Source organism: Strix aluco, chromosome 30, assembly GCF_031877795.1.
Source record: "Strix aluco isolate bStrAlu1 chromosome 30, bStrAlu1.hap1, whole genome shotgun sequence".
Taxonomy (NCBI): Eukaryota; Metazoa; Chordata; class Aves; order Strigiformes; family Strigidae; genus Strix; species Strix aluco.
This window is the reverse complement of record NC_133960.1, coordinates 827830-849379: the sequence shown is the minus strand read 5'-3', so window position 1 is coordinate 849379 and position 21550 is coordinate 827830. Positions and strand designations below refer to the sequence as shown.

General features: G+C 64.6%; 2 protein-coding genes across 3 annotated transcripts; both read left to right on the top strand.

The window, feature by feature from the left end:
• Positions 1-4238: 4238 nt before the first annotated feature.
• LOC141916552 (toll-like receptor 2) lies at positions 4239-6686 on the top strand. The gene has a single exon (XM_074809176.1). The coding sequence runs from the start codon at positions 4239-4241 to the stop codon at positions 6684-6686; it is 2448 nt and encodes an 815-aa protein (XP_074665277.1).
• A 436-nt stretch (positions 6687-7122) lies between these two features.
• On the top strand, positions 7123-20927 carry ITGA10 (integrin subunit alpha 10). Of its 2 annotated transcripts, none has more exons than XM_074809300.1 (30): positions 7123-7488; positions 8733-8844; positions 10007-10104; positions 10259-10338; positions 10436-10550; positions 10633-10760; positions 11564-11712; positions 13370-13520; positions 13622-13787; positions 13907-13980; positions 14291-14435; positions 15304-15452; positions 15548-15691; positions 16030-16233; positions 16371-16501; positions 16727-16893; positions 17504-17646; positions 17761-17868; positions 17936-18021; positions 18105-18246; positions 18752-18844; positions 18930-19006; positions 19136-19219; positions 19306-19390; positions 19460-19573; positions 19668-19769; positions 19860-19973; positions 20096-20191; positions 20298-20411; positions 20522-20927. In XM_074809300.1, exons 1-30 carry the CDS (start codon positions 7437-7439, stop codon positions 20585-20587), a joined length of 3489 nt encoding a protein of 1162 aa, XP_074665401.1. In that variant the 5' UTR covers positions 7123-7436; the 3' UTR covers positions 20588-20927. The 2 variants fall into 2 exon arrangements, with proteins under 2 accessions (XP_074665401.1, XP_074665400.1); XM_074809299.1 differs by having other exon boundaries at positions 7124-7488; positions 10250-10338.
• Positions 20928-21550: the final 623 nt, after the last annotated feature.

The following is a 21550-nucleotide window of genomic DNA, read 5'->3' as shown; positions in this document are numbered from 1 at the left end:
GGTGGAGGGAGTTTGCGGCGTCGGAGCCCCGCAGGGACCTGCTGCAGCTGCCTCGGCTCCCTGCACCACCGGCGAGGAGGGCGAGACTCAACAGACCTAAATTTGGTTCTTTTCCCCATCGACTGTAGGGCCTGTCCGGCCGTTTTAGGGCTTTAACATTTCCCCTCCCTCTTTAGGGGGGGCTCTTAACACGCAGCCAGCCGAGAGGGAAATATTTGAGGCTGGAGGAGGCTGCCTGGGGCACCGGGTGCTTCTCTCAGACTTGGGGGGGGGGGGGGTGTCTTAAACCACAGGGTGAGGGTGCGTCTAGCGCTGGCCGGGCACATCCAACACCTGTTTTGACCCTTTATCTTCCTTTTAAAGAAGTTTTAAGTGCAGAGAGGGTGAGTTGAAAGGACTTGGGCTGCAGATGAGCCGGACCCAGCTGGGCGTTCGGAATTGAACTTGGGGTAAGTCCGTGGGGCCTTGGCCGGCGCCGCTCTGCCGGCGGCGGTGGGTTTGAGGTGAGGTTATTTCCTCGCCTGCACCTTCCCCACGATGCCACCTCACTAAATTTGCCCGTTTTCTTGGTTTCTGTGACACCAGCTAACGCTGCTAATGCCAGGCAGCGGGCTTGGCCCAGCTCTAAAATGTTTTACTTAACCCCAGACTGAAGGACGGGCTCAGACTGGGGATTATTTTTATTTTTTATCCGGGGGGTGCGACGTCCCTTGGGCCGTCCCCGGGAGGGCGACGTGGAGGGAGGGAGTGACCCCACGTGCTTTTCAAACCCTCTGGTGTGGTTTTTTTTTTTTTTTTGAGCTTTGTGCACAAACAGCTGGGGCTGAACCCCCTTCCCCGTGGCAAAGGACACAAACACGTCCAGCCTGTCGCGGCGGGGGGGGGCTCGTGCGTTTTGTCCCGGGCTGTGAGTGATGGGGACACCCCGGGGACTCGTGTGTGTGTGTCCCCCCCTCAATATTTAGGGTCCTTGCTTGCTTTTTTGGGGGGGTTTTGTGGTGCACTCAGGAGGACCCTGGATCTTGCTCTGCGACACCCCCCCCCCCCCACTGCGCTTCTGAGCTGGTGTGGGAGAAACTGGGAAGACAAACGAGCTCGTTTCATCTTTTCCTTGAGGTTTTTCCCCCCTTTCCAGGTACTTTTTTAATTTTTTTTTTTTTTTTTTGGCTCAGCTGCTGTGAGCAAATGAGTTTGCCAGTGCTCAGCCCCAGCAGAGCGCGGTGACCCCCCTTTTGTCTCCGTGGCTGGGGGGGGGCGGGTTGGACCTGAGCTCCGGTGCCCCCCCCTGAGCTCCAGCTTCTCCTGCTTTTAAAAACCCTGGGATAAGGGAAATCGTCACTAATTGGACGAGGCTCTTCGTTAGCCGGTACCTAAGGCTGGGGCTGATGACGGTGACGGGGGTGACCCCACCACGGGGGGGGCCAGGGGGGTCCTCACGGTTCTGCCGTGCGCCAGGACACGGAGGTCTGGGGCTCGGGGAATTTATTACAAATTACTACAAAATTACTATTAATAAAAATATATAGAGAGAGATATTATGTATATTTGTTTTTATATATAGAAATATTTATTTAATTTTGCTGCTTATTTAATTTTCTTATTGCTGTATATTGATCTCATCCTTAATTTTCATCCTTAATTTAATTTTTATAGTAAATATGAAAGTTTAGGAGCTAAACTTTCTACCAAACTCTGGAAGTTTGGGCAGCTGTGGGGGGGGGGACTGGGATGGGCTGGGGATGCTGGGATGGACTGGAGGCACTGGGCTAAACTGGGGGAGTCCTGCGTTGGACGGGGCGTGCTGCTCTGGGGTCACTGGGGGTGGGCTGGGGACACTGAGCTGGAGTTGGGGAGCCTGGAGACACTGGGATGGACTGGGGGCACTGGGCTGGTGGTGCTGGGCTGGATTTGGGGGTACTGGGCTAAGCTGGTGGTACTGGACTGAACTGGTGCTGCTGAGCCAGACTGGGGACACCGAGCTGGATGGGGGGTACTGGGCTGAACTGGGTATGCTGGGCTGATTTGGGGGCACTGAGCTGGACTAGGGGTGCTGGACTGGGGTCGCTGGGCTGGACTGGGGGTGCTGGGCTGGACTGGGGGCACTGAGCTGGACTAGGGGTGCTGGACTGGGGTCACTGGGCTGGACTGGGGGCACTGAGCTGGACTAGGGGTGCTGGACTGGGGTCACTGGGCTGGACTGGGGGTGCTGGGCTGGACTGGGGGTGCTGGACTGGGGTCACTGGGCTGGACTGGGGGTGCTGGGCTGGACTAGGGGTGCTGGACTGGGGTCACTGGGCTGGACTGGGGGTGCTGGGCTGGACTGGGGCCACCAGGCTGGACTGGGAGCGCTGGGCTGAACTGGGGGTCCTGGGCTGGGCTGGGCTGGACTGCGGGTGCTGGGCTCATTTGGGGACACTGAGCTGGACTAGGGCCACCAGGCTGAACTGGGAGCACTGGGCTGAACTGGGGGTCCTGAGCAGGACTGGGGGCACTGGGCTGGGAGTGCCGGACCCTGGCACACGAGGTCACCTCGTTTTGGGGCGCAGGGGCCTTTGGGGACAACACCTGCCCCCCTCCCCTCCCCAGGCCCTTGGCACAGCTGCCTCCTGCCACCCTCCCTGGGGACAAAGTGCAGCTGGGGGGCGCCGTGGGGGGGGGGACACCCCAACTCGGGACGGACGGACGGACGGACGGAGGGAAAACCGAAAACCTTCCTCTCCCCGTCCCGGCTGCTCCGGCGGTTCCTGGACGCGGCCGTTCCCGCCCCGGCTGAGCTCTGCCAAACTCGCTGCATCCCAGGCGCCACGTGGGGTGAGCGGGGTTCGGCAGGGGGGGTGTGGTGGTGGTGGTGGTGGGGGGGGGGAGTGGAATTTGGGGTGACCGGTTGCGTTTGGGCTGGGCTGGCAGCGAGAATGAGGAAGAGGTGGGTGCTGGGAGGGTTTTGCCAGGGCGGGACAAGGGTCGCCTGTGCCTCAGTTTCCCCACCCGGGCACAAGACTGTCCTGGGGGGGGTCCTGGGGGATTTCAGGGACCCCCCCCCACCCCCTCCCTCACCCACCCGCCACCCTTTTGGGCCAGTTCCAGGTGGTTTTCTTCCTTTTCCCTGCAAGCCCAGGGAGGACCGGGAGGCGCGGGGGGACGATTTGGGGACGAAGCGGGGTGGCTCTGCCGTGTCCCCCCGTGTCCCCCCCAGGCTGGGGTCTGGCCCTGGACATGGGGGGGCAGCGCCGGGCCCCCGGGGGGGCCATGCCTGGCCTGGCTTTGCCGCGTTTGCCAGGACAGACACCGTCTGTTTTTCTCCTCCAGTTTCCTGTTGTTTTTTTCTTCCCCCCCCCCCCCCAATAAAAATACCAAAACTCTTGGCCACAACCGCCCCGCGGCCAAGAAGCACAAGTTGGTCTCTGTGCAAAAAAGCTAATTTTTACATTTTTAAAAAAATTTTTTTTTTTTTTGGGGGGGTGGGGGGGATTGGAAAATAAAACCCACCCTAAAAATCAGCAGAAAAGCAAACCTGGGGGCTCAGCCTGGGGGAGCCCCCTCGCCCCGCTCCAGGCAGCCCAGGCGAGGAGGAGGAGGAAGAGGAGGAGGAAGAGGAGGAGGAGGTTGGGTGGCGTGTTTGCGCTGGGTTGGGCCCCTCAGCCTGCGGGATCTGGTGTCCCAAATCCCACGGGATCTGGTCGCTGAGCTCCGCCCCGGGATCTGCGAGTCCCCAGGGGGATTTGATCCCTGAGCCTCCCCCCCCCCCCCCCCCCCCCCCCAAAGTGCCTGTTGGAGGCCCCCGGGGATTTGGTCCCTGACCCCCCGCTCTGGGGTCCAATCCCCTTGGGGTCCAGCCCCTGATCCCCCTGGGATCCCATCGCCCCGGGATACGGTTCCTGATCCCCTGGGGATCCAGGCCCCAGCACCCCCAGAAGCCATTTCCTGATCCCCAGGATCTGACCCCCCCGGATCCAATCTCCTGTCTCTCTGGGATCCAATTCCCCCCCCCCAATCCAGTCCCTGATCCCTCTGGGATCCACTCCCCGAGCCCCCAGGGGACAACTGACCCTGCCACTGGATCCAGGTGCCACCTCCCACCCCCCCTCTTGGTGCTTCCCTTGGGGGGGGGGTGTCAGGATCCTCCCCGAGCCACCTGCGGCACCGCTGACCCCCATCTCCCGCCGCAGGCCGCCTCCGTGGGGGCACCCGGATGCCCCTTCCAGCCCCGCCGCAGCCGCCCCGCTGCCCCGCCGGAGGCCATGGGGCCCCCCCCGACCGCCGGCGCCCGGGGGGTTTGGTACCTGGTGCTGCTGGCGCTGGCGGGGGACGCGGCGTGGCCGTCGTGCCGCATCGACGCCGACAACCGGACGGGGCTGTGCAAAGGGCAGGACCTGGGGCGGGTGCCCCGCGACCTCCCCCGCGGCCTGCAAGGCCTCGACCTCTCCTACAACAAGCTGCGGGAGATCACGGCGGACGACTTTGCCGGCATGACCCAGCTCCGGCGCTTGGATTTGGGTTACAACAACATCTCCCACATCGCGCCGGACGCTTTCCTCTCCAACCTCCTCTTGGAGCAGCTCCGGCTCTTCAACAACTCCCTCAACTTCATCCCGGCGCCGGCGTTGCGACCGTTGGTCAACCTCCGTTGGTTGGACATGTCCAACAACCTCTACGACAGCGCGGCGCTGGACGGCGTCTTCGGCGGGCTGCGGCAGCTGCGGGAGCTGTCGCTGGGGGGGCCGCTGCTGCGGGTCATCTCCCAGGGGGACTTTGCCGTCTTGAAGGACACGGCGCTGCAGAAGTTCGCCGTCAAGTCGGCCTCCAGCCTGCGGCGGTACGAAGCCGGGGCTTTCTCGTGGCTCAACACCACGGAGCTGTGGTGCGACATCGCCTTGGACGAGAACGCGGCGGCTCTGCCGGTGATGCTGCGGGACCTGCGGGGCAAACCCCTTGACTACCTGCGTTTCCGTAACCTCTTCGAGTTCACCTACTACACCGGCGACGCCGATCCCTTCGCCGGCTTGGCCGACCTGCAGATCACCAAGTTGGTTTTCTTCCGAGGCAAGTTCAACGAGAACCTCCTCCGCTTGGCCTTGCTCAATGTCCAACGCTCCCGCGTCCGCGACTTGGCGCTGGTGGCCATCGATTTCGCCCGCTCGCCACGGCGGAACAGCTCCGGCGTGGGCGCGGCCGCCCCGCGGCTCGACCGCCTCTTGCTGCAGGACATCAGCAACCCCGACGTCCTGCGGTTCGACTGGACCTTCACCTGGTTGAGCGGCGTGGCCGCCCTCTCCATCATCAACGTCAACTTCAACTACGTCCCCTGCGACGTTTGGGGCGAGATGCGTAACGTGGAGGTCTTGGACATCTCCGGCAACCGCCTGGAAGACAGTTATATCTACAACCAACGTTGCAACTACCAGGACGTCATGCCCAAGCTGGAGAGCTTCATCGTGGCCACCAATCAGCTCCTGAGCCTGGCCGTGGTGGCCGCCTTGACGCGGACCTGGCCCCGGCTCACCCGCCTTGATGCCAGCCACAACAGCTTGGGCAGCCTGCAGGAGACGTGCCAATGGAGTCCCACCTTGCGTTGGCTGGCCCTCCACCACAACCGGGTGACGGCGGGCACCTTCGGGTGCCTGCCCACCACCCTGGAGTACCTGGACCTCTCCTACTCGCAGCTCGACCGCTTGAACATGGACTACTTCACCCGAAGCCCCCGGCTGCGGGAGCTGCGGTTGAGCGGCAACAAGATCAAGTTCATCCCCTCGGAGTGGAGATGCCCCCGTTTGGAGGTGCTGGCCATCGACGGCAACTCCTTCGGCGTCATCAACCGCGGCTCCTTCGTCAACATGCCGCGGCTCGTTAGCCTGGCGGCCGGCAACAACCCCTACCACTGCACCTGTGACCTCTACCTCTTCCTGGAGGAGACGCGGCGACGGGGACGACCCACCTTGGCCGACTGGCCCCACAACTGGACCTGCTACCACCCCGAGCCTCTGCTGGACACGGCCGTGGCCGCTTACGCCCCGCGGCCCTTGGAATGCGACGTGCCGGCGCTGGTGGCCGTGGCGGTGGCCAGCACGGCGCTGGCAGTGGCGGCGTGCGCCGCGCTCTGCTGGAAGCTGGACGCCGCTTGGTACCTGCGAGCCACGTACCGCTTGGTGCGCGCCAAGTACGGCGGGCGGCGGGCGGGCGCCGCGCGCCGATGTTCCTACCACGCCTTCATCTCCTACAGCTGCGCCGACGCCGACTGGGTCCGCCGGGAGCTTCTGCAGCGGCTGGAGAGCACCACGCCGCCGTACCGGCTCTGCATCCACGAGCGGGACTTCACGCCGGGCCGTTGGATCATCGAGAACATCGTGGAGAACATCGAGAGGAGCGCCAAGGTCATCTTCGTCCTCTCCCGCAGCTTCGTGGACAGCGAGTGGTGCAACTACGAGCTCTACTTCGCCCACCAGCGCGCCGTGGGGCTGGGCAGCGAGGACGTCATCTTGGTGGTGAAGGAACCCATCGACGCCCGGGGCTTGCCCCGGCGTTTCGCCCGCCTCCGGAAGATGTTGGGCACCAAGACCTACCTGGAGTGGCCCCGCGAGCCCGGGAGACGATCCTTCTTCTGGCTTCAGCTTCGTAGCCTCTTGGGCAACCCTGAGGGGCTCGGGCCGGCCAGCGGCGAGGAGGAGACGGCTGTGGATGCCACCACGTAGCCCCGTGTCCTTCTGTAGCTGGAGGGTGGTCTTGGGGTGCCACCGTGTGCTGGGCACCCCACTGCCTCACCAGGGGCGGCGCAAGGAGCAGCTGTTGGGGTGGGATGGGGGGGTCCTCGCCAAGCTCACCCCGTCTTCTCCACCTCCTCCAAGGGCCAGGAGATGGGGACAGTGTCCAGGAGGTGGCAGTGTCACCCGGAGGACGTGGCGACCCTAAATCCACCCTAAATCCACCGAGGGACCAGCGGTGACCCCCAACCCCCCATCCCGACGCCCCCAGCCTTAAGCCGAGCTCCCGGGGGACAAGAACCGCGTGTCCCCGCCACGTCCGTGGGGTTCAATCCCTGGGGGGGGACACACACAAACCACGGGACACGCTTCCCACCCCGTGCAGGGACCATTTTGCCGGGAAAAGGGGAAAAATCCTCTTCGGCAGCACCCCGAGCATCGCGGTGCCCCCCCAGATCCCTCCTCCCCCTTTCTCCTCCTTCCCTCTCCTCTTTTTTTTTCCGTGTTTTTCTCCACTTTGCCTTTTTTTCCGAACTCTGTCCCGTCCCCCCCCCCCCGAAAAAAAAAAAACACCACTCAGGCTGTTTATTTTTAGCAGCCAATTGAAGATGAAGGAGGAGGAAAAAAAAATATTAAAAAAAAAAAAAAAAGAGGGAAAAAGAAAAAAATATCCCGTCCGGAGACAGAGTAACCTTTGAGCCGCTCCCGGCCGATGCCGGCGGCTCCGGCGACGGTCGGGCGATGGAGGGTGGTGGGTGCTGGCGGCTTCTCCCGGCGCTGCTCCTGCTCCCAGGTAACGTCACCCCAAAATCCATCCGGATTTGGGAAAAAGAGGGTGGTTGGGGGTTTTTTTTGGGGTGAATCGGAGGCGTTTGGGGGATGCTGCGGGGCTGGGGGGGGGGCTGGTGCTGAGCTGGGTACCCATTAACCCAGAGCGCAGCGATGTGTGGGTGCCCCCCACCGAGCTGGTCGGGGGGGTGGGTTTGGGGAAAAAAGCGCCTAGTTTTGGTCCTTATCCCACCCCCCCAATATATTTTTGGCTTTTTTCTGATGGAGGGGGGACCCCAAAACCTCGCCTGGGTTTGGGGCCAAGGCCGGCGTGGAAGGGAGCCAAACCCCGCTGAGAGGGACTCAGAAAGAAAACTTTAATGGAAAATCTCTACGGTTTTTTTTGGGGTGAAAAAAAGACAAAAAAGGGTTTTTTCCATCCCCGCCAAGGGGAAGGTTGGTGGTTGGGTCCCTGGTCCCTCTCTGGCCCTCGGCCGCCCCGTGCCTCAGTTTCCCCGTCGGGAGCCGGAGGGGTGGAGGGAGGGGGGGGGGGGGGGGCGACACCCACTTTGTGGGTCTTTTGAATTTTGGCCCCCTTGGGCCCCCCGAAATGCCCCCCCCCCCCCACCCTGAGTTGTCCACTGCGGAGCCTCCTGGGGTGCTGGGTGCTGCCATGGGGTGCTGGGTGCTGCCATGGGGTGCTTGGGACCACGCGTGGGGTGCTCAGCACCCAGCACCTCATCCCCACACCCCCCCCCCAGTACAGGGCCCCCCCCCAAACCCCTTGGGCTGTGCTCCCCCCCCTCCCTTTCCCGACAGTCTCCCCCCGGGGGGGCGAGGGGCACCCCACGCACCCATGGGTGCCAGGCCCGTGCCACAACTCACCCCCCCCCACCCCCCCTTTCTTCATTTTCCCACCCAAACCCGCTGGGGGGGGGCAGGGGGGGGCATCGCCCTGTCTAATTACGGGGCTGCGGCCGCAAACGAGGCGGCTGCGGGGCGCACCCATCCCTGTGTGTGTGTGTTTGTGTGTGTGTGTCCCCCCCCCCCGTTTTAATTCCCCGCTGGGTGGGAGGTGGGTGCCCCCAGCAGCACCCAAAAAAATCTGGGGGGGCTTCGTGTGGCCCCCACGTCGCGGTTTGGGGGTTGCACCAAAGTGGCCCCGTCCCTATAGATGGGGCGGGGGGGGGGGCTGCGGGACGCCTGGGTCTGTGGGTGCCCCCACCCTCAGCACTCGCCATCCCCTTCCCCCCCCCCGAACCCCCCCAGGGCTCTGCGTGGGGTTCAATGTCGACGTGAGGCGCCCGCGGCTCTTCCACGGGCCGGCCGAGGCCCAGTTTGGCTACAAGGTGCTGCAGAGGGCAAGTGACGGGGAGAAGTGGTGAGTGGCACCCATGGGGTGGGGGGGGGGGGACACGAAATGGGGGCTCCTGGGGGGCTTTCACCCCCCTCCCAGAACATCCCACGGCGGGGGGATATGTGGGGCAGGGTGAAGGGATGGGGGGTGCAGGGCTTGTGATGGCCTGGGGAGGGGGAAACTGGGGCAGGAGGGGGAAATGGGGCAAGAGGGGAAAATGAGGCAGGAGGGGGAAATGGGGCAGGAGGGGGAAAATGGGGCAGGAGGGAGAAATGGGGCAAGAGGGGAGAAATGGGGCAGGAGGGGGAAAATGGGGCAGGAGGGGGAAAATGGGGCAGGAGGGAGAAATGGGGCAAGAGGGGGAAAATGGGGCAGGAGGGGGAAAATGAGGCAGGAGGGGGAAATGGGGCAGGAGGGGAGAAATGGGGCAGGAGGGGGAAAATGGGGCAGGAGGGGGAAAATGGGGCAGGAGGGAGAAATGGGGCAAGAGGGGGAAAATGGGGCAGGAGGGAGAAATGGGGCAGGAGGGGGAAAATGGGGCAGGAGGGAGAAATGGGGCAAGAGGGGGAAAATGGGGCAGGAGGGAGAAATGGGGCAGGAGGGGGAAAATGGGGCAGGAGGGAGAAATGGGGCAGGAGGGGGAAAATGGGGCAGGAGGGAGAAATGGGGCAAGAGGGGGAAAATGGGGCAGGAGGGAGAAATGGGGCAGGAGGGGGAAAATGGGGCAGGAGGGAGAAATGGGGCAGGAGGGGGAAAATGGGGCAGGAGGGAGAAATGGGGCAGGAGGGGGAAACTGGGGCAGGGAGCTGGAGGGCAAAGCCCCCTCGGTGATTTCTGGGGACAGAAATGGGGTTTTAAGGCTCCCTGTGGGTTTGTGCTTTGCGCCAGCACAGCTTTGGGGGGGGGGTGGCATGAAACTAGGGGTCCCCTCAGTAAAACCGGGGGGGGCGCGGGTGCCTGCGCCGGCGGCGGGGTTGCGGATCCAAGGGAGGACAGCCAGACACACAGCCAGCCAGACGGACGGACGGACGGACGGAAACCGCCGGCTGCCCGGTGGCGGAAGCGCCGTGGCACGGTGCCGGCGGCGGGGGCGGGCAGGGTTTGGCCTCGCGCCCCGAAATGCGGCGGCGGGAGCGGGGTGGTGACCCTGCCCCGTGTCCCCTCACCCTCTGCCACGTCCCCGCAGGCTGCTGGTGGGGGCCCCGTGGGACGGCGACCGCCAAGGCGACGTCTACAAGTGCCGCGTGGGACCCCCCAACGCCACGTGCACCAAAGCCAACCTCGGTACCCCCGGGGGGGGGGAAGGGGGTGGCCGCAGCCGTGGCTTTGGCCTTTGCAGGCCGCTGAGGTCACGGTGGGGTTCGGGGTGGGGGGTGTCACCCCGGTGCTGACCCCCCCACCCTGTTCTTTCTCTTTCCGTGGCACCGAGGGTCCGCAGCCGCCGGTGTCCCCCCCGTCCCCGGCCGCAACGTGCACTTCGGGATGACCCTGGTGGGCTCCAAGGACGGCGGCTTCGTGGTGAGAGGAGCCTCCCCCGGGGGGACCTGAGGCACGGCCGGGGGCAGGGGCCGGCTGCCAGCCCACGCTCTGTCCCCCCGTGTCCCCCCCCGGCCAGGCTTGCGCCCCGCTTTGGTCCCAGGAATGTGGCACCTCGGTCTTCAGCACCGGCATCTGCGCGCAGCTGGACGACGACCTGCGGCCGGTGGGGACCATCGCGCCCACGGCGCAGCGTGAGTGGGGCCGGCGGCGGTGACAGGGGACACGCGGGGCCGGGCCGCGCCGGTGCCAGCTGCGTGTGTCCCCCCTGGCCAGGCTGCTCCACCTACATGGACATCGTCATCGTCCTCGACGGCTCCAACAGCATCTACCCCTGGTACGAGGTGCAGAACTTCCTCAGCAACGTCCTCAGCAAGTTCTTCATCGGGCCCGGCCAGATCCAGGTGAGGTGGTGTCCCCAGGGCCATGCTGGTGTCCCTGAGACCATGCCAGTGTCCCCAGGGCAATGCTGGTGTCCCCAGGGCCATGGGAGTGTCCCCAGGGCCATGCTGGTGTCCCCAGGGCAATGCTGGTGTCCCTGAGACCATGCCAGTGTCCCCAGGGCCATGGGAGTGTCCCCAAGGCCGTGACGGTGTCCCCAGGGCAATGCTGGTGTCCCTGAGACCATGCCGGTGTCCCCAGGGCCATGCCAGCATCACTAGGGCCATGCCGGTGTCCCCAGGGCAATGTCGGTGTCCCTGGAGCCATGCCAGTGTCCCCAGGGCCATGCCAGCATCACTAGGGCCATGCCGGTGTCCCCAGGGCAATGTCGGTGTCCCTGGAGCCATGCCAGTGTCCCCAGGGCCATGCCAGCATCACTAGGGCCATGCCGGTGTCCCCAGGGCAATGTCGGTGTCCCTGGAGCCATGCCAGTGTCCCCAGGGCCATGCTGGTCTCCCCAGGGTAATGCCGGTGTCCCCTTGTCCCCAGGGTGATGCCATCCCCTGGATGCTGCCATCATACACACGCCAATGCCGTCATCCCTGGGGTGGTGCCACCCTTGGGGTGATGCCACCCCTGGGGCAATGTCATTGTCCCCAAGGCGATGCCACTCTCAGAGTGATGCCACCCCCTGGGGCGGTGGCAGCTGCGGATGCTTTTGGGGGGTCAAGGATGCGCTTTGCCGTGTGGGGAGGGGGACGGGGACACCCCCCTGCACATCTGGGGGAGGTTTTGGGGCGCGGGCCTGAGCACCCTCTCGGCGCAGGTGGGGGTGCTGCAGTACGGGGAGCGGGCGGTGCACGAGTGGGTGCTGGGGCGGTACCGGACGGCGGCCGAGGTGGTGGAGGCGGCCAAGAACATCAGTCGGCAGGAGGGGAGGGAGACGCGCACGGCCCTCGCCATCCACCGGGCGTGGTGCGTCGGGAACGGGGCTGGGAATGGGAATGGGAATGGGAAATGGGGCTGGGAATGGGGAATGGGAATGGGAATGGGGAATGGGAATGGGAATGGGGCTGGGAATGGGGAATGGGAATGGGAATGGGGAATGGGGAATGGGAATGGGAATGGGGCTGGGAATGGGAATGGGAATGGGGAATGGAAATGGGGAATGGGAATGGGGAATGGGAATGGGAATGGGGCTGGGAATGGGGCTGGGAATGGGGAATGGGGAATGGGAATGGGGAATGGGAATGGGAATGGGGCTGGGAATGGGGCTGGGAATGGGGCTGGGAATGGGGAATGGGGAATGGGAATGGGGAATGGGAATGGGAATGGGGCTGGGAATGGGGCTGGGAATGGGAATGGGAATGGGGAATGGGGAATGGGAATGGGAATGGGGCTGGGAATGGGGAATGGAAATGGGGAATGGGAATGGGGAATGGGAATGGGAATGGGGCTGGGAATGGGGCTGGGAATGGGGAATGGGAATGGGAAATGGGGCTGGGAATGGGGCTGGGAATGGGGAATGGGGAATGGGAATGGGGCTGGGAACGGGGCTGGGAATGGGAATGGGAATGGGAAATGGGGCTGGGAATGGGAATGGGAATGGGGCTGGGAATGGGGCTGGGAATGGGAATGGGAATGGGGAATGGAAATGGGGAATGGGAATGGGGAATGGGAATGGGAATGGGGCTGGGAATGGGGAATGGGAATGGGGCTGGGAACGGGGCTGGGAATGGGAATGGGAATGGGAAATGGGGCTGGGAATGGGAATGGGGAATGGGAATGGGAATGGGAATGGGAATGGGGCTGGGAATGGGGAATGGGAATGGGAATGGGGAATGGGAATGGGAATGGGGCTGGGAATGGGGAATGGGAATGGGGAATGGGTCTGGGAATGGGGAATGGGAATGGGGCTGGGAACGGGGCTGGGAATGGGAATGGGAATGGGAAATGGGGCTGGGAATGGGGCTGGGAATGGGGAATGGGAATGGGAAATGGGGCTGGGAATGGGAATGGGAATGGGAATGGGGAATGGGAATGGGAATGGGGCTGGGAATGGGAATGGGAATGGGGAATGGAAATGGGGAATGGGAATGGGGAATGGGAATGGGAATGGGGCTGGGAATGGGGAATGGGAATGGGGCTGGGAACGGGGCTGGGAATGGGAATGGGAATGGGGAATGGGGAATGGGAATGGGAAATGGGGCTGGGAATGGGGCTGGGAATGGGGAATGGGGAATGGGAATGGGAATGGGGAATGGGAATGGGAAATGGGGCTGGGAATGGGGCTGGGAATGGGGAATGGGAATGGGAATGGGGCTGGGAATGGGGCTGGGAATGGGAATGGGAATGGGGAATGGGAATGGGAATAGGAAAAGGGCCAGGAATGGGACCGGGAATGGGGTTGGGAATGGGGTTGGGAGTGGGGTTGGGGTTGGGATCAGGATTGGGGTTGGGGTCAGGATTTGGGGCTGGGATTCGGGGTTGGGAACAGGGTGAGAATCGGGATCAAGACTGGGGTTGGGATTGGGATTCGGCTCAGGGTCAGGATCAGGACCGGGATTTGGATTGGGGTTGGGATCAGGGTTGGGAGCGGGATGGGCCTCACACCACCCACCCTTCCCGGCAGCACCGAAGCCTTCAGCCCCGAGCGGGGCGGGCGGGCGGATGCCACCCGGCTGCTGATCGTGGTGACGGACGGGGAGTCCCACGACGGCGAGGAGCTGCCCGAGGCGCTGGCGGAGTGCGAGAAGCGCAACGTCACCCGCTACGCCATCGCGGTGAGCGCCGCGTTTCCCCGCTCCCGCTTTGTGCCGTGGAGGGGTGTGCGGTTGGGGCAGGATCTGACCCCCGGCCGGCGCTGGGCCCCCCCCCTCCCCAGGTGCTGGGGCACTACCTCCGCCGGCAGCAGGACCCCGAGGATTTCATCCGTGAGATCAAGTACATCGCCAGCGACCCCGACGAGAAATATTTCTTCAACGTCACCGACGAGGCCGCCCTCAACGACATCGTGGACGCTTTGGGCGACCGCATCTTCAGTCTGGAAGGTGCCGTGGGGCTGGATCCGGGCCTGGACCCTGAAGCGGGGCGGGGGGGGCTGCAGAAAAAACAGCTGGAACCGCGTCTGGAGCAATATCCCCCCCTCCTTGCCCCCCGCCTCCTCCAGGCACCCACGGCTACAACGAGAGCTCCTTCGAGCTGGAGATGTCCCAGATCGGCTTCTCCATCCACCTGCTGGAGGTGCGGCCGCGGGGACGGGCAGGATGAGGCCCAGGGAAGGGTTTGGGGGGGTGGGGGGCAGCGACCGCCTGCCCCCGAGGCTTTGCAGAAGCGGAAAATAATCCTCAGCCCATCCCGGGGTTGTCACGCCGGACACTGAGTGACATTGTGGGGGGGGGGGTTGGGGACAGTGAGGCATCACCGCGCACGTGATGTCCTCGAGGTGTGTGACACACGCGTGTGTGTGTGTCCCCCCACTAAGCTCCCATCGCGCTGCAGCGTCCTGTCACCCCCACACACACACCCCCCGACCTTGTCCTCGGCTCCCCAGGACGGGATCCTCTTCGGCACGGTGGGAGCCTACGACTGGGACGGGGCGGTGCTGGAGGAGAGCCCCCGCGGCCGCATCGTGCCCCCCCGGGAAGCCTTCGAGAAGGAATTCCCGCTCGAGCTGAAGAATCACGCGGCTTATTTGGGTACGGAGGGATGGCCCGGGGGGATGTAGGGGGGACGGGGATGCTCCGTGTCCGGGAGATTTGGGGTGAACTGGGAATGCTCCATGTCGGGGAGATTTGGGGTGAACCAGGGATGCTCCATGTCTTGGAAATTTGGGGTGAACTGAGGATTCTCCATGTCTTGGAGATTTGGGGTGAACCGGGGATTCTCCATGTCTTGGAGATTTGGGGTGAACTGGGGATCCTCCATGTCTTGGAAATTTGGGGTGAACCGGGGATGGTTCATGTCTTGGAATTTTGGGGTAAACTGGGGATTCTCCATGTCGGGGAGATTTGGGGTGAAGCGGGGATGCTCCATGTCCTGGAGATTTGGGATGAACCAGGGATGCTCCATGTCTTGGAAATTTGGGGTGAACTGAGGATTCTCCGTGTCCTGGAGATTTGGGGTGAACCGGGGATGCTCCATGTCTTGGAATTTTGGGGTGAAGCGGGGATGCTCCATGTCCTGGAGATTTGGGGTGACTGGGGATGCTCCACGTGCTGGAGATTTGGGGTGAACCGGGGATGCTCCATGTCTTGGAGATTTGGGGTGAACTGGGGATTCTCCATGTCTTGGAGATTTGGGGTGAACTGAGGATTCTCCATGTCTTGGAGATTTGGGGTGAACTGGGGATCATTGGCAACTGTGGGATGCTCAGTGCCCCAGGGACGCTCGGTGCCCCGGGGATGCCCGACGTCCCAAGGATGCTCAGTGCCCCGGGGATTCGGGGGAAGGGGGCTGAGGATGAGCACCCCAGAGATGTGGAGCAAACAGGGCGCTCAGTGTCCTGGGCATGGGGGGAAACCAGGGGTGCTGGGTGCTCTGGGTGACCGAGAAGGGCCACCCCAGGCTACGCCGTCTCCTCGCTGCGGCTGCCCCGCGGGCAGCGCCTGTACGTGGCCGGAGCCCCTCGCTTCCAGCACAAGGGCAAGGTGATCCTCTTCGAGCTGGACGCTGCAGGGACCGTGACGGTGGCCCAGGCGCTGACGGGGGAGCAGGTAGGGGCTGCTGGTGGGAGTTTGGGGGGCCAGGCAGCCGTGGGAAGGAGCTAACGGCAGCCCCCAGCCTCACACGGCCCCGCTGCGACCCACAGATCGGCTCCTACTTCGGCAGCGAGGTCTGTGCCCTGGACGTGGACGGTGACGGGGTGACCGACGTGCTGCTGGTGGCAGCTCCCATGTACCTGGGGGCCCAGGGCAGGGAGACGGGACGGGTCTACCTCTACAGAGTGGGGCAGGTGAGGGGCTGGGGGGTGCAGGGGGGCTGGAGGGGTGTGGGGGGATCGGGATGCACAGTGGGGCTGGGGTGGGATGCAGTGGATCGGGGGACACAGCAGGGTTGGGGGGTGCAGTGGGATTGGGGGGACACGGCAGGGTCAGGGGGGTGCAGTGGGATTGGGGGGGGCATGGCAGGACTGGGGGGGCAGAGCAGGGTTTGGGGGGGCTCACAGCAGGGTCGTGGAGGACACACAGCCCAGGGGATCCCCCTGTGCTGGGCTCCCGGGGCTCCTGGATGGAGCACATGGGGCCAGACTCGGCACCGTGGGCTACCGAGGGCCACCCTGCGCCCCCCCAGCGGCTCCTGGCCCCCGCCGGCACCCTGCACGCCGACAAGAAGCCGCAGGACTCCCGGTTTGGCTACGCCATGGCCGCCGTGCCGGATCTCAACCACGACGGCTTCACTGACGTGGTGGTGGGGGCTCCGCTGGAGGACGGGCACCGCGGTGCCGTCTACGTCTACCACGGCGCCCCGGGCACCCTCCTGCCCCAGTACAAGCAGGTGAGATGGGACTGGGGGGGTGGGGGGTGGGGGGGGGAGGATCTCGCTGCCATCTGGGTGGGGGCTCCATTAGGTTGAGCACAACCTTATACGAGACAGCAGCGAAGCCACTGCTCGCCCTGCTCTCACCTCCCCAGCGCATCGAGGCGGCGGCGCTGGGCCCAACCCTCAGCTATTTCGGGCGCAGCGTGGACGGGCAGCTGGACCCGGACGGGGACGGGCTGGTGGACTTGGCCGTGGGGGCGCAGGGGGCGGCCGTGCTGCTGCGGTGAGGCCTGGGGACAGGGGACAGCGGAGGGGACAGCGCTGGGCCCCCGCGCTCTGCAGGGCCACCCCCCTCAGCCCTGCCTGGCGGGATGCCCTGGGGGGTCTCCTGGACTCCCCCGTGCCTCAGTTTCCCCCCGCTCTCCGTGGAGGAGAGCCTGGGGGCGGTGCAGGGATGGATGTCACCGTCCCCACGAGCATCCCGGTGACGCTGTCCCCTCGCTGCCAGCTCCCGCCACATCGTCCAGGTCAACACGTCGCTGACGGTGGAGCCACCAGCCATCAACGTCATCCAGAAGAACTGTCAGCGCGGTGGCACCGGCGCCGTCTGCCTACGGGCCAGGGTCTGCTTCCGCGCGGGGACCCGAGCCCGGGGCCAGCGGGACAGGGAGGTCGGTGAGTGCTGGGGACTGTGGGGACGGGACAGGAGCTGGAGCATCCTGGGTGGTCCCTGGAGCATCCCAGCGTGTCTCCAGAGCATCCCAGGAGCATCCCAGAGTGTCTCTGGAGCATTCCATGGTCCCTGGAGCATCCCAGCATGCCTCCAGAGCATCCTAGGAGCATCCCTGGAATGTCCCGAGTGTCACTGGAGCATCCATATGCCATCCCAGAGCATCTCGGGGTGTCCCTGGAGCATCCCGGGGTCCCTGGAGCATCCCAGGAACATGCCAGGGTGTCCCTAGATCATCCCTGGGTGTCCTTGGAGCATCCCAAGGGCTTCCCCAGAGCATCCCAGCAGCATCCCTGGGGTGTCCCCTGAGTATCACCAGAGCATCCATGTGCCATCCCTGGAGCATCCCAAGGGCTTCCCCAGAGTCTTCCTGGAGTATCCCGGGAGCATCCCTGGAGTATCACCAAAGCATCCATCCGCCATCCCTGGACCATCCCTGATGCACCCCCTGACCTTCTCTGCAGCACCCCTGGGGTGTCCCCAGAGCATCTCCATGGTGTCCCCAGCCCCGCGGGTGTCCCCAGGCGCTGACCCCCCATCCCCGTCCCCCCACAGAGCTCCGCTACAACGTGTCCCTGGAGGAGAGGACGCCGGGAGCTCGCGCCGCCTTCGACTCCGGCGCCCGGCGGCTGCTGCAGCGGCGCCTCGAGCTCTCGCTGGGGAGGCAGAGCTGCCTCCGCTTCCCCTTCCACGTCCTGGTGAGCCACGGCGGGACCCCCCCAGCACACGGGGGACTTTTTCCACACCCCACCCCCCCACCGCCTCCCCGCAGCACTAGGGGGGGGTAATGGGGACCCCTCTGCCCTCCCCAGGACACCACGGACTATCTGCGACCCCTCAGCTTCACGGTGAGGTTGGCCATGGCCGAATCCACCGGGCCGGTGCTGGATGAGACGTCCCCCACCACCATCCGGAAACTGGTGGGTGCTGGAGGAGGGGGGTGGCTGGATCCAGGCTCATCCCTGGATGACACCCGGCTCCTTCCAGATCCCCTTCTTCAAGGACTGCGGCGAGGACAACGAGTGCGTCACAGACCTGGTGCTCAGGGCCACCATGGACATCGCCAGCTCCAGGTACGGGGTGTCCCCGAGGTGTCCCCAGGGCTGAGCCGTGTCCTGGGAGCCCCCCGGGGCCGTAACCGTCCTGGTGGCTGCAGGCAGAGCCCCCACGTCCTGCGCAAGGGCAGGAGGAAGGTGGTGCTGGACGTGGTCCTGGAGAACAAGAAGGAGAACGCCTACAACGCCAGCCTGCTCCTCCGCTTCTCCAGCAACCTCCACTTCTCCAGCCTCGCGCTCCAGGTACCCACGAGGGGGGCCCCCCCGGATCTGTATGGCCCCTCCAAGACACCGTAGTCCTTCCAGCCCCATACAGACCCCCCAGCCCATCCCAGGACAAAGGTTGGGGTCTCTCCGGTCTTATAGAGACCCTCCAGCCCATTCTTATTCCCAACCCATCCCAGGTGGGAGGTTGGGGTCCACATGGCCCTGTTGGGGTCCATTGGGCCCCATATGGGTCTCTCAACCCATCTGAGGTGGGAGTTGGGGGTCCATTTGGCCCCGTTGGGGTCCATTTGGCTCCATATGGGTCTCCCAACCCACCCCAGGTGGGAGGTTGGCGTCCATGTGGCCCCATTGGGGTCCATTGGGCCTCACATGGGTCCCCCAACCCATCCGAGGTGGGAGGTGGGGATCCCTTTAGCTCCATATGGGTCCCCCAACTCATCCAGGTGGGAGGTGGGGTCTGTGTGGTCCCACATGGGGCACCCAACCCATCCCAGGTGACATGTGTCCCCCCCCCCTGCAGGACACCAGCCTGGTGAAGTTGGAGTGCACGGCACTAGCGGGCCACCACCAGCTCTGCAGCGTTGGCTACCCCGTTTTCCGCTCGCTGGCCAAGGTAGGGGACCAGAACCCTCCCCCGGGACCCCCCCGGGACCCCGTGCACCCATCCCACCCCGCTGATGGCCCCACTCGCCCCTCAGGTCTCCTTCTCCCTGGAGCTGGAGTTCAGCTGCTCCGTCCTCCTCAACCGAGCTGAGGTCACCCTCGAGGCCAGCAGGTAGGAGCGGGGTGGGGTGGGGTGGGGGGGGCTGCACCCCACGGGGTAACCGTGGCGGTGGGTTTGGGGGATCTGGGGGGGGTCTCGGGGTCCTCCTGAGCTCCCTGTGGCCTCATCTCCCCCCTCCAGTGACAGCACCGAGGCGACGCTGGAGGACAACGTGGTCCAGTTTTCCACCCCCATCCGCTATGAGCCCGACCTCTTCCTCTCCAGGTGGGGCTGGGGGGAGTGGGGCAGAGATGGGGGGGGGGGTTCGTGGTGCTGGGGAGCAGGATCCGACCCCGCTCTCATCCCGGCAGCGACTCCAACCTGCACCGCTACGAGGTTCACCCGCTCGGCACCTTCCCCCACGGCCCCGGCCCTGAATTCAAGACCACGGTGAAGGTGAGACATGGGGGTGCAGATGGGGGGTCCTGGGGGGTTCCTGGCTCACCCCACTCTCCCCCCACCCAGGTGCAGAATTTCGGGTGCTACCCAGTCCGAAACCTCACCCTCCGCATGGCCCTGCCAGCCCTGGGCTACCGCCGGGCCACCTTCCTCTCCGTCACGCGCATCCTGGCCGATAATGTGAGTCCCTCACCCGAATTGGGGGTCCGGGGGGGGGTGGGGGGTGTCCCTGCACCCCCCCAGCGCTGAGCCCAGCTCGTCTCCCCCCACCCAGGCTACGTGCACGCTGCGGACCCCCCCCGAGGAGCCGCGGCAGCGGGGCACGGCCATGGTGGTCCCCGTGCACCCCGAAGATCTCCTGCACGTGGACAGGCTGGTGAGCATCACCCCAACGACCCCCGAGCCGGGGTTTGGGGGGGCTGGGGGTGCTCCCCTGCTGTGTCACCCCCACTTTTTGTCCCCGTAGGACTGTGGCAACGCCTGGTGCCAGGAGCTGAGCTGCCAGCTGGGGCGGCTGGACCGTGGCGGGGAGGTCTCCATCCACCTCCTCCGCACCATCCACAACGACTTCTTCCGTGGGGTGAGGAGGGGATGGGGGTGACCCCGCCCTGCCCCCCCCCACCTCATTCCAACCAGGAGCAAAGAGCTCGAGGTGGGAAACAGGGCTTGAACCCCCCCATACCCCTTTTTTCCCCTCCCCAGGCTAAATTCAGGAGCGTGAAGGTCGTCAGCACGGTCTGGCTGGGGGTCCCGGGGAGCAGCGTGCTGGTGCTGGAGGAGGGGGCACATCGGAGGGAGGTAGGAGCCCCCCCAGACCCCCACTGCCCCCCAAACCTCAGGGTGCTGGCCTGTGGGGACACCCCCACCCCCGTTTGCTCCCTGGGGACCCTTCATTTTTCTGCAGATGGTGCTTGAAATCATCCAGGGGAAGCGGGTGCCCATCTCCCTCTGGATCCTGGTGGGCAGCATCCTGGGGGGGCTGCTCCTCCTGGCGCTGATCATCTTCTGCCTGTGGAAGGTGAGAGCGGGGCTGGGCTGGGCTTTGGGGGTGAGGGGGGACAGCAGGGGACACGGCTGGGGACACGGCCCTCAGCCACGCTCCCCTCCATCCTCTCCCTCTCGCCCCAGCTGGGCTTCTTCACCCGCAAGAAGCTCCCCGAGGAGGAGGAGGAGGAGAAGAAGGAGGAGCAGTGAGGGCTGGCGGGGGCCCCTCGAGCCCAGCACCGTCGGGAGGGGACACGGCCCTTCCCCATCCTTGGGGACAACGAGGGGCTCGGGACTCTGCCACCCCCCCGCCTCGGCTCCATCCTCGCGGAGGGCGATGCCTCCGCGGGGGCTGGATTGTGCTGGCACACGGATGCAGCCAGGTGAGGTCGGGGGTCCAGCGTCGGGGCGAAGGAGGCCCCCCAGGTTTGACCCGAAGGACTTTGGGGGGTTGGTTGTGGAGATGGTGAAAAGGGGAAAAAAAAAAAAAAATCACCCGGGGCTAAAACAAGCAGCTCCCCCCCACCCCAATAAAGCTCAGCCCCGCCGAGATGCTCGAGCGTGTGGTACCCGCCGCCGCGCTCTGCCCGTGCGTGGGGATGCTCCAGGAGCAGAAACACTTTCCCCTCCCAGAAAACCCCAAAACGCTCTGGAGTGACACCAGCCAGGGCCAGAAAACACAAAGGGAGGGGGAGATAAGGGGTGCACGGCCCCCGGATACCCCAACCCCCCCCCTCCACGGTCCCTTCAGCCCTACATCTCCCCCCCACCCTTGCCGGGTCCTGCCTCCTCGGCCCTGGGAAGCATCTGGCTTAAATTCTGCTTCATAGGGAAAAAAATTCCCAATTTGGGGCACTTCAGGGAGGGGGGAACCAGGAGAGGAAACCTGGCACGAGCCCAAATAACCCCCAGCACCCCCAAACCTCAGGACCTGGGTGGGGGCGGGGGGAGCCTGAAACGCCGAATAACAGGGAAACGCAGCGAGATAAACCCAGCGAACACCTAAACCAGGGTCCTGCTGCTGTCACAACTTTTTCCCGTGGGTTGTCACCACCCCCCCCGCGGCCAAGAGCCCTTTTGCAGCTCCGAACTCCCCCCCCCCCGCCCAGCAAAGCGCAGGTCGTGCTTTAAAGCGACGCTGGAAAAGCCCTTTCCAGCCCCTCCACGAGGTTA